Source organism: Anopheles aquasalis, chromosome 3 (genome assembly GCF_943734665.1).
Source record: "Anopheles aquasalis chromosome 3, idAnoAquaMG_Q_19, whole genome shotgun sequence".
Taxonomy (NCBI): Eukaryota; Metazoa; Arthropoda; class Insecta; order Diptera; family Culicidae; genus Anopheles; species Anopheles aquasalis.
In genome coordinates this window covers 12110001-12122500 of record NC_064878.1, presented here as the reverse complement: position 1 = coordinate 12122500, position 12500 = coordinate 12110001, and the positions used below count along the sequence as shown (strand labels likewise).

At 46.6% G+C, this 12500-nt stretch overlaps 1 protein-coding gene across 11 annotated transcripts in view; it reads left to right on the top strand.

Moving 5' to 3' along the window:
- Positions 1 to 12500, top strand: part of LOC126577367 (uncharacterized) — a 33795-nt gene that overhangs the window by 14029 nt on the left and 7266 nt on the right. For 10 of the 11 annotated variants that reach the window (XM_050238922.1, XM_050238921.1, XM_050238929.1 and 7 more), the window contains exons 4-6: positions 9213 to 9396; positions 10506 to 10568; positions 10855 to 11156. In XM_050238922.1, coding sequence (XP_050094879.1) covers positions 9213 to 9396; positions 10506 to 10568; positions 10855 to 11156 — 549 coding nt within the window. Of the gene's footprint in view, positions 1 to 9212; positions 9397 to 10505; positions 10569 to 10854; positions 11157 to 11414 lie in introns of all 11 variants that reach the window. The other variant, XM_050238928.1, reaches the window with a different exon arrangement.

Below are 12500 nucleotides of genomic sequence, written 5' to 3'. Positions count from 1 at the left end.
TCGTCGTCCACTCTTTCTATTTTTCGCCCTCTCCCTCTGTCTCTTCGTGTTGTGATCAGAGGACCAGATTATTGGGCTCCGGAGCGATGTGGAAAATGGATTTCGAGTTGCTGCTGCTGCTGCTGCTGCTGGTCTATACGCGTACGAGGAACCGTTTCCCGTTTGCTTATGTAACCGAAAATCGTGCCACCAGCGTTTGGCTGGGAATGGAGCGAGTGAGATTGAGGCGCGATACACGAACAGACGGTCTTGGGAGACAGTTGAATGTATCCCTGCGTCGTGTGGTGCGCCTTAGCCGCGCGACCCTTTAATGCAAACTCATATTTCGATCGTCATCACGCGCGGGCAGCTGTAGCAGCAGCAACACGGGGTTTTGACGCTGTCACGATCGAGCGAGCTAACCACCAAGCTCTCCCGAAGAGTGGGCAAAATGACGAACGAAATTAAATACAGAGTTTTGAAAAACATCACATCTTTCGGTTGTGGCGGTGAAGCAAACAAAAGCCAAGATCGCCGTCTAGCCTTCTTCGTGGTGTGCATGTCTCGCGACTGGAATAGACGATCTTGGGTCGCGATCTTGTAGGTTTCGCGATTGACCAAAAACCGCACGAATGTACATTTTCGTAGGAATTGATTCAGGGTAACTTCAGTTAGCTAGCGCACTGCAGTAGCCAAGAGATCGAATCACGAAGAAATTGATGCCTCTTCCTTTTCTTGCGTCCAGCCTCTTGGACCACTTTCACTGATCAGTCACCGACGAACTCCAATAATTGTGGCTGCGCTTTTGGGCGAAAGGAAGTTCAGATGGAGGCAATCCGCAGTGTTGATTCATCACCTCTTCATTATACGCACGGTTTGTTTATGTTGTTTTTCTTCTTGTTTTTCCAAGAAAAACCAGCAAATAAAACGATTAGCGGCAGCAAGCAAAATAGATAAGTGCGTCGCGATAGAGTTTGTTTGCAAATGTTTTATGCGTTTTTTATGCATAATACACGCATGACGTGGCTCATTTACTTAATGATATTTGGAGATAAAAAAAGTGTCTTTAATACGCTGTATTGTCGAAGAGATCCCTCTATGTCTATCTTTGATAATCGGGTGATCACGGTCGACCATCTAGCGATCGTTGTTACACAACGTTGGAGTGGTGGTGGTCCTGCGAAAGATTAGGTAAAGGGGATCGAAATCGGTCGGTTAATCGTTCGTAGGAGGAAATCAGGCTCGTGCTTCTTGCCGATACACGATTACCACACCGAAAACCAATATCGTTCCCATTCGCATCGCTTCTGCCGCTGGTGCTGCGAGGAGTAAAAAGTATTACAAAGTTTTCTATTACCAGGGCAGGGCACCTCCGGGGCGCCTCCGTGTGGGCCTAAAATGGGCAATTTTCCGATCGTGATTGGATGGAAAAGCGTGTTGTTCGCTGCCGCTAGGAATCAATCGATCATTGACGTCGTTTTTATGTAAACGAGCCCGATCAGCGGTGGTGCTGGCCATTGCTCCGTTCAATCATTGCCGGTCGGGATCTTTGATCGATGATCGTTGGGCACTCTGTCCCTAAACACACCGACGCCGTAGATTTACAACATACTGCCGGGTACTCAGTGAGCCCACGCTTTGCTTCGATTTCGTCGTTACCCACCCACGTTAAAAAAAAAAGGCGAAATATGTATGTGTTCCGACCCATCCATGAAGCGATGAGAATTGTGCAATGCACTTTCTCTGCGGGGATCGTAAAAAGCGCGCACGAGGGAAAGCATGGCACGTGCCCATTTCACGTGTGCTGCGCTCGTCAGTTGTGGTCCGGTTAATCGTTGAGCGATTAACACTTTTGCTGCACGAGGCTCCTGGCACGGCATTATGAAGCTTCGAAAAATCGGAAGCATTCAGAGGAGCAACAAATGTGTGCCGTTCGGGGCGCCACATGGCCGGGCGTAATGGGAAGCACGCTCGACGCTCGAGCGTTTGAAGGTTTGATCATACGAGCGTGTTGGCGTAGGGTAATTATGCTGTAATTGATTTTTGGATTTAGATCTCGCTCTCGGTTTCATAATCGGTGGCCAAAGCTTTCCATTGTTTTTTGTTTTGGAAGTGGGCTACGTTCGTTAGTGATGTTGGCATTTGTATAAAAACTATTGTCATTCAAGGCAAGTGTTGCTTTAAATTTATAACGTAAAGTCACGTTCTTGCTTAGTTCGCTCATTAGTACTATCGAAAATTGTATTTCGAATGTGCTTTTTGACGCCAAAGTCAATATTTTGCAATACTTTTGGAATTTGAAATTGAAAAGCAACCATTTATCAATCAAAAGACCCTGCCTACATCAGTATAAAGGCTTGGAAAGGGTCTACTTAAAACAATATACGATCACCTGTTTTTTTTATATAAATTGTCGTCGAACGCTCCGCTTCCACGTTAACAGAAACCCCCGAATGTTTCAGATAACAATACGTGATTCCAATTATCTGGTTTAGCATTTTGTTTTGGTTAATTTTGTGGAACGATTTTTTTCGAATGCTTAACACAATCAAGATGTATGCCCACATTATTCGCTCATCTCTCTCAAATTATGATGATTTTGATGTTTTTAAGAGAGCAGTTTCGCTCGACCGATTTCATGAAATGTTAAACACTGAAAAGCTACCGTAGCTCTCGCGACCGTCGCCGGTGTTTGTACCAGCTTTTCCCGCTTCGTTCCGCTCCGGTCGCGTTGGCATTTCGGTCACAATCCGCGTGACAGCTGCTGGCTTCACGATTATAGGGGACGACCACCATCGGAGCAAGGGGAGAGAGAGAGAGAGAGCATCGGTCCTCCTCGGTTGCCCCGATCGCCTACGTCAAATTCGTTTGTTAGTAACACCTTTCCGGTGTGTTGCGTTCGCTTCGGATGCCCGTTTTTCGGTGTTTCCAATCTAAATCCGACCAACAGCAGTATCGAAATCCTCATCATCATCATCATTCGATCGATCGAGTTTCGTCTACTTTCCCTTTTCTGCTGTGGGAGCTTCTTGAACGGCATCGAAATCCACCAAGACTCCACAAGAACGGCGTGCGGATAGACACGATAGTGCACGCGTTTTGCGCGCTACTGGCGTGTGGCCTTGTCCTCGATGTCCTCTTAAATCATGAGTTTACCCATCCCGCAAAACATATCGAACGTTTTCTGCCACGTCAGCATCTCTTTCACTGTCTCTCGCTACGGGCGTTTGGGATCCTCATTTCTGTTTTTTTTTCTATTTTTTTAATTTTTGATCTGTGATCCGTCCAGCCGTCGATGCGCGATTTGGTGCTGCTGCTACTGCTCCGTGATCACGAACCGGTGATTTTCACGAAAACCGCGTCGCGTCGCTTATCTTTCGCTCACTTTTCCTCTCGTACACTTCCTTTACCAGTCCGTATGCCATCTGTTTGTTTTCAAGATCGCGCTTTTCGCGTGCAGCACGAATTCGCTCGCCGTCTCCGCGGTGTCTCGTTGGACCCGTTGGGTGCTAGATAGAAGGTGGTCGGTGGTCGCCCCCCCTGAGGAGCTAAATCAACTCAAGTGTAGTGACGGGGTGTTTGATTCTCGAGCCATGTTTCTTGCATTTCGTTTTCCTCGTTTTGCTTTGTATCACCCCACGGGTTGGTCGGTTGGTGTATTGTGGTGTATCCGCTGGTGTGTCCTTGGCGTCTTTTTGGGATAATTTTTTTTGTGCTTTTTTTTTTAAATCGTGCAAGACTTTATACACATTTTTTGTACATTTTCAGTTCTCAATATTAAACGAGCTCTCCTCGAGACGCTCTCCCTTCGCGTTGCACGTGTTCGTGATCGGTCGTGATCGATTGTTTGCGGCCGGTTGGGATCAACGTGTGCTGACAAGTCGTAATCCAATATTTACCTCCCGCGTTTTCAAATGAATCTCAGAAGGGCATCTTATTGAACAAATACTTGCACGCCTTAGGTGTTCAACACTTATCACATCCCCAGAACGCTTCCTCGAACACCCTTCGCCTTGGCTTTGTTTCGCATCGACGCTAATGTCAACGACTGCGCAACTCTGGCGGCATTGTGCAACCACTGCAGCTACCTCCTCTATCTTTCTAGACGTCATACAGCGTGATCGTGTGCGCGGGAGCCCTTCGAATGCACCAGCGCGCATCCCTGAGGCAGAGTGGCGACATGAGGCCGAGTCGAGGTGGATGCTAATCGTCGCGAATTTGTACAAACAGAGCCACGCCAGTGCAGCCAAAAGTGAGATGACGGTGCCTCACAGCTGCACCGACCGCCGACGACCGCAACCACCGTGGCGCACTCTCGGCGCTAAACTTAGAAACACAAACCGCCTGCCCGCCCGGTTCCGTCCGTCTGGTTCAGTCTCTGGTCTTTGTGGTGGCAAATACACACGAGTGCCGGCGCCCCATATGTGACAAGGTTGTTTTCCACGAGAGACGAGATAGAGAGAGAGAGAGAGAGATTTTAGAGTGGAGTGATATGGGCAATGTGTGTCGTGTCCCCTCATTCCCTCCGTCTGGCATGCATATGCTGCTGCATAGGATCGTCCTCTAGGAGAGGGCCAACGATCAGGGTGTGATATACACAGTCCGCCGCCGTTGACGTCACACTGGGTTGCTGCTGCTGGCGCCGTAATTTGTTTCGGTCATTAGTTTGTTTGTTTGTCGTCTTCACACGGGCGCTGTGAAGGGCTGAGTGACAACCGTGTGGCAGACCGTTCCGTGGCCGTCGCCATGGTGCAGAAAGGAGTCACCGGACCGGGACGTACCTGGGGAGCTTAGGAACATGGCCGTCGAACGTGCAGATGCAGCACGAATTCAGCAATTGATTCGAATACTGAGGGAGATAATTTGAACTGCAGGATTCATTTAGCTTCACCTTCGAGACTTCGAGGTCTAAGAATCTAGAGTATTGGACCTCTGTCTGCCAGTACAGAGTGTTACCTGCAGCCTTCTACAGGTTTGGGGCCTCCTACAGACTTCTGCACGGTTTGTATGGTAGCACAGGGCGTTGTTTCGTCGTAAAAAATGATTTCCTGATGGATTGCTTCGACTTTTCTTCTCCGAAATGACGAAGTACGCAACGCCCTTAGCCATTCCAAGTCGGAAGTGAAAGTGAAGGCGCGCACGGGACCGTTGTTAAGCTGTCCGGCAACCAGCCTGCCAGCCAGCGAACCGTGCTTCACGCCCTTTTCCTGCTGCTGCACATTAGCCGCTGAGCCGATCCCGATCCAGACGAACGAGCACACGGCAGCGGAGAGCCAGCGAGCTAGCGTGCATAATTCACTTTCATCTGGCATTAAGCTATTACGACGGATCGAGCGGTCCTCTCTCACTCTCTCTCGAGAGAGATAGGTCCTCTTCCTATTGCTACTGCTGGGAGGTGACCTGTGTTCCGTCATGCGAAACGGTTAAACGGTTAATCGCGGTGCGCTTCGGGGTTTTTTTTTTACTAAATAGCTAGTGGAAACACAATAGTCGTGCTGTTGCGCCTCGTATAATCTGTGTCTAACTGTTCTGGTTGCCGGCCACCTCCGCGATTATAGTGGGTTAGTAGAAAGTAGTTAACCGGCCCCTCCACAACCGCACCCCCTGTTCCTAACTGTTAGCCCCGTGAGTCACGACGGTAATCAAACCCCAAGTGCTGCTACTGCAAGAAATATGGCACTGGCCTACGGGTCCGCGGTCGCGTTGGAATCATAAATGGCAAGGCACGCTTACTGTGGGTGTTAATGTGGGTGGCTCGATGGGTGGGTTGATGGTCGTTGCGTTGGGTAAACTTTCTCCTCAATTTTCCAATTGTCCGCCCGGAGGAGGGTAACGTAAATGTGACATTAAAAAAAGGCGGACCAAAGTGATCAGTAGTTTTGCTGTGTTGCTTTTTGTTCACGATTAGAATCTATTGTCCATTAGAAACCATAATTGCAATGTGGTACGATTTAATCCAAGGTAAGGTTTCCATTGATGTCCTTGCATTCGAGTGCATCTGACGACCGCTTAAACCGTGCAGAATTATTCTCTTTCGAACTGTGCTTTGAACATTGTACTTTATACACTAGCACACCCCGTACGTAGCCGTACAGCTGTTCAGCAACGCTCACCAACCAGTAGCGAGTTCCGGGCCGGTGAGCATGAGCACGATTTGCGCAAAGCGATCATTCTTACGTATGCGTACGCCCACCATTAGCACTCGCCCTTAAAAGTAGACGAGCGCGCGCGCGCTCGCTGGCTGCAAATCGTCGCCCTCCGCTTTCACCAGTTGGATCGTTTTGCGAAATAATTGTTGGAAATAGTTTTCGAGCGGGGACCCCAAACCCCTAAGCCCCGGGGCGGGGGGGGGGGGGGAGAGAGAGGTGCTGCTATAAAGGTGCTGGGAGGGTGGAGTTACTATCAAGGTGTTACGCCAAATCGTCGCTCAACCGTGCCCGCGAGTGTTGGCCAGCGTTTTTCGACGACCCGCGCCTCTATTGTTTCGCACGAGAAGGTTGGTATGAGCATGAGCATATTGTGTGTTGACCTGTCGTGCGTGCGTGCGTGGCAGAGGGCGATAAGCGCGGCTGTATGATGCGCGGGATGATCATCACGGTCCGCTGGGGATGATGATGGCCATTGGGACATTTTTTCTCGCTCGCGCGCAATTCGCATTCTGTCCCCCCTCCCGACCCCTTGTCTTTGGCTGCGCGATTTATGATGGATTAAACCTTTTGCGCAATCGCATTGCACGTGCTGCAGCAGACATGTTATTTGGGCGATCATGTTGGGCGTTCTAACTCGGTCAGTTTTGGAAGTGCAGTCTACTCTACAGTGAAACGAAGTAGTTCTTTTTATGTTGGCTCTTCGCTGAGTTGAGTCTCGTTTTGGTGCAACATAAAATGGGATTTTAGTGGGGCATTATTATTCAGTTTTAGTTATTACACCGATGAGCCAGAAGAATTTCTGCCGCCAAAGCGGTTAATTTTGCGTCGTCGCGTTCTCTGCCTGGTGTTCTCCTGTCCTGTCGCGTCGCTCTCTGTCTATGCCTGGCTTATGCGCAGTGAATCTTTTGCTATCATCCACTATCGCTGCATACGAAGAAGAAGAAGAAGATGATGATAAATTTGCTTTCGCCAATGTGATAACACTTTTGCTAAACCATTGTCGTCTTTCTGTTTCTTGTTCTCTTCCTTTCTTCTAACTAATAACTAAACTCATTCTCGATGGTCTTGACTCAACACGGTAAATGAACAAACCAAAAAAACAAAATGCTCACACGCAAACACTTAACAAAACAAACAACCAACCGGACCGGAATCGCAATTGGGCAACCATTTCGGACCGATCGATCGATGTTCGGGCCCGAAAATATCGCAAAACCACACCACTCAAACAACACACAACAACGTCCGACAACAACCGAAAACGATCGATCATTAACCGGATTGATTGTGTACATACGCACGCACACCCCGCTGGCCGGCCACCCACCGCCCGTCGCAACGTCAAATTTTCCCATGGCTTCGACCTCCCCCTTTACTGTGGCTTGTACAAAAAAAAAAACAACGTGCCCTCCAACGTGAACTGATCCCCAAATCTGCACTACTCTGCGTGAACTCGATTGGGAAAATGCCTCCTCAATATCAAACAAACATAACTCCACGCCACCACGTTCGCACACATGGAACTTGAACTTCATATAACCCGCTGCCCTCGCTACCTCCTTTCCTTGTTTACCAACCTCTTCACCCCCCCCCCCCCCCCATGGAAATCCGTCCCATTCCTTACGTGTGCGCCACGTCCTCCGTGCGATAATCGTGCCCTGTGCTGTGCTTGCGATTGATCGCGATCATTATTGGACCAAAATTACTCTCATTGTTGTGGCGTTTAAAAATGTAAAAAACGATCAAAAAAAAAAATACACACGGAACGCGCTACATACCTGACAACACACACCGGTCCTCATACCATCCGTGCGTACGTAACTGATCGGTCAATAAATAAAAAAAAGGCGGAAGTTCACGTAAGTTTTGGCGCTTCGTCAGCTAACGACTACTACCACATCCTCTGTTCTCTGTTTTTCCCCATTTTTCCCACCCAGTTGACGGATCCTCTTGTTTTGTTTGCACATTTTCTGAATTTGTCTCTTTGTATCGTATCCTCGTTTCCTGTCGTTAGTATTTCTTTTCGCGATTCGGACCTGATTGGATATTTTTCTAATTTTCATTACTTTAATTTTCTCTCTTTTAAACTATCGCACAAACCTTAGACTATTACGCTATGGTTTTGTACCGTATTCATGTTATAATTTACCCTTTTCTTTTTTTATGTCTTATTGTTTTTCTGACAATTTATGAAGCATTTCAACATTCCTATCCAATCTTGTAGTGGACTGCTAGTTTCGGCCTGTGACTATCTTATGCTGTATCTCTATCTCTCTCTCTATCTCTATCTAATAAACTATTTGTTACGATAAACCTTTTCTCGACTACCGATCTCTTCACCAGACCGAAGATCCTTGGTAGTTATTCTATGGTTCTGGTTTATTGGTTTCCTGTTCTCTGTGTTCTTCTCGCTAGATTCAAGCCGTTCCCTATGTAGATAGCGTATAACTATTTTGTGATCGTATAACAAATATTATAACCACATATGGTGTACGCCACCGCAAACATGTGCATGTGGCGTTAGTAGTTAGTAGTTTCTTCCTCGTGTCACTTGTCATTTTGCTTCCTGTTCCGTCGATCCACTATTCTCTGTCGCTCTGTCGCTCTCACTCTTACTCTCTGTTTCTCTCTATTTTTCTATCTCTATCTCACTTTCTCTGTCTGGGTTTCTTATATGCCATTTGCTGTTACTATCCTGTGGCTTATGCTCTCTTTGTGGTAGACAAACCCTTGTATGCTGGGGATTGAAGATGTGTACTGTAAGAATGTAGTCCGCAGTCTGTTTCTGTGTCTACTATTCTTGTAACCAACGTAAACATCCTTCGAATACTAGCCGATGTTATCTATGTTGTCGATGCTCGGAAAGGGGTTTGTGAGACGCCGTGAAAAACTCGGTGCACGCGTTACATCCCTCAAACACAACGATATCTATGTGTGTAGGCATTACAAGTCCTTCCTGGATTTCGATTCATCTGTTACCTGTTTCCTAGTTGTTCCAATGCTAGCAATCCTGCCCATCACTTCTTTCGTCGAACCGAAACGCTAATGTGCACTCGCATCTGTCATCTTTTCTCCTTTTTGCAGGTAGCGACGAAAATAATGAAACAAATGATAGAACAATTTACCGCCTGCGATCTGTTTGGCCGCGTCAACTACGAGTATTATGTGCGCGTGACCGGGCGCGTCCTGAGAGTACAAGACGAGTGGATCTGCTCCTTCCGCTATCCACCGCCGCCCCGCGGCAAAACAGCACAACAGAACTATGCATGTAAGTAGCGCTCAGCAACGGTGTGGATGAGTTTTGGGTGATTTTTTTGCGTTTTCTTTTTTTTGTGTCATTTAATAATCCACTGCAAATCGTTGACAACCACACGATTCACGCGCACCGAAACGAGCGCATCTCAAAGAAATGCATCTTTGCGCGTCGTGGGTGGTTGGATGATTTTTCTTTTTTTTTTTTATCTAATAATATCTCGCTTTGAGAACGGTAGCTCCCACCGCACCGGAGAAAGCCGTTCTCAACGATGCATTTTTTTTAAAGTGATTGTTATGTTCGTTCATGGGTTGGTGTGGTTTGTGTGCGTTGGTTGTTTTGTTGTAGCAGTAGCTAAGTTGCGCGAGCTGATGCTAAACTATGCAAAAATGTATATGAAACATTAAATTGGTGGTCGGGAAACATTAAAGAACTAGAGAAGGTTACAAATTGAAAAGGAAAAAAGATGATAAGGTTAAATTTAATTAAAAAATGACGAACAGAAAATGCAGCAAACCTACCAACCATGTTCTACCGTCCAGCACCCCTTTCAATCACATATTAGTCATTCGTTTGTTCGATTCGATCTGTGAGCACTTCACGGCAGCGAAACTAATTACGATTTTCCATTCTTTCTCTTTTCTTACCCTTTCTCGATCGTCTATCTTATCGTTTGTGCTCCCCGATGTGTTTGTGCTCCATCATGTGTTTGGTTTGTGCGTTGAAATCGAATTTCTGTATCAATTGCAACTGCCGCTTTGCTTGTAACGTTCTTCGCGCTTGTGGACATGAAAATCACCTAACGCAATAATCTACCAACTTGTGAATTCTCGTGGTGCGTGTGGGTTTGCGTTTGTCTATTCGGAACCTGTGGTGTGTGAATTTGTGTGTTTCCTTGTGGACGGGGTATGCGATCGTCAACACTCCAAACAAAACCCCTTGTACGACACCCGGCGTGCTTGTGTATGATACTCGTCTTGATCCTTCTTCGTCCATTGCTGCTGCTACTGCCACTGCTGCCGTTCCTTCTGCTCCTACTCCTGCTGCTACTACTGCCTCTGCGGATGATGGATGATAAACGATCGCGTATGGTTGGTGTGGATCATGCGCGTCCTACACTGCAGTAAAATTAGCTTTACAGACCGAGAAAACATGGCTGCAGTGCGAATGCGAACGATGGGGTCTAAGTATGTTTTCTGGTGTTTTTTTTTTATTATGCGGAGCCGATCTTAATTATCCCTAACCAAACCATTGTGAGTGGAAAATGGCGCAAAACAGCAATTATCAATTCAATGGTGTTTGGTTAGACAGTTTTGCATCGGTTGCGGATCGAATCTAAACAATGTTACCGTTATCAGGATTATAATTCCAAATATTCTAATTCTTAAAATCTGCTCTTGTTTTCATGCTACATCTGCTTACGCGACTGCACTGCGGTTTGAAACTGAACCCGATGGCAATGACAATGTGCAGTCGCCCAGGAAGAATCACATTCAACGCCGGCCCTACTGACGACGGGCGGTCCGAACGTAGGTAACTCGGCTGTATCACTCGGCATCATTCCAGAGCACTCACTGCTTGAATCGTGCGCTCGGCTTTCGGTGTCGCTTGAAGGTCCGGGTATATTTAATGTGCAAAAGACCAGCTGCTCCTCGTCATCTCATTCGTCGTCGTCGACCACCCGGTCCGGTTCCCAGCATCACATGACGCTGGACGAACTGCAGGCCGTCAATCGGTACGCGGAAAGTACCAAGAGTCTTTCCTACTTGCCTCAGGTGAGGGACGAACTGCTTATCATGTAGTCTGTCTATCGGTATGTTTGTGTGCTCGTGTGTGCGTGCGCGCGCGTTTGTGTGTGGGCGTGGAGCGTATGCGTGTGTGATACGCGTATCCTTTACGCGAAATATGTGTCCGTTCTCAGCTGGGGTGCTTGCATTGACCATTTTGTGCGGCTTATCCTTTCGTTTAGTGCCGAGCTAAAATTTTGCTTTCAACATAACATAATAATGATACCTATACACCAACTCACACAGATTAAACTCATTGGCTGACTGGTCAATGATCGGAAACGGCGTAGACTGCCATTGAGTCCATTTAGCTCATCTCTGCACTAAGACACCTTAACACAACGAATGCACACCTTGCACCAGGGCTGCTGTAGCCCTTTGCGCTCTCTGACTTTTGCTCGATGCCGAAGATATTACTTAAGGATGCGACTATTATTTGCCGGAAGTAGCATAACTGGATTACTGTAAAGAATTTCTCGATGGCCTTTGCCACTTACTATCACTTACTTGGTTGCGATTTTGAAATGATAGCTTTATAACCTGCCCTGCTTGAATGTACCTTAGTTGAATTTCATAGCCCTGTAAATATATGAATCGTCACGGGCCCCTTTTTTTGGTTACTGGTCGGGCGTACACCTTCATCCTTAGTTGGTATAATCTTACCCGCTGACTTCTCACAGATCGATTTAATCTCGTCCCATTTCAAATAGTTTCCGTTACCATATATCGGTACAAAAGGGGTTCTAGTGAGTGCAAAAGTAGCAAGAAAGAGTAAAATAATAAAGACAGAGTTAGTGCGTAGTCACATCAGGTGAACTAGTAGAATTTATTCATTAGGTTTGGATTTTGTTGAAAGTACCTCATACAGAAGCAGTATCTAGCGGTTTTTTACAAACACGACTATTTGGTTAGCTTGTATAGGTGAGTTGCGTATGGAGAACGTGTAATGTATGGTAATTGCAAACAGCATACCAACTCAAAAAATATTATCGTTAATTGTTTTATTTTTATTTTATTAGATTATATCATCCCGAAGTAGTTGAATTCGATTCGCTCCCCTTTTAACATGCGTGACTGGTAACAGTTGGCTTGTTCCCGGAATATCTTTTATTACAGGTCCGAGTTTGAGGAGTGCTTCGATACTTTATTTGATTGATACAAACACAAATACCCAGTAATATGCAACAACAGTTCAACTAACATAAACACGTATGAACACGGTCCACTTGATACACATTAATGCAAGCACAACAACACGTACCCGTGGAACACTTTAGCTGTAAGATGTAATTACACGAACAGAGCTACACGTAATAGTGACTAAAGCTGTCT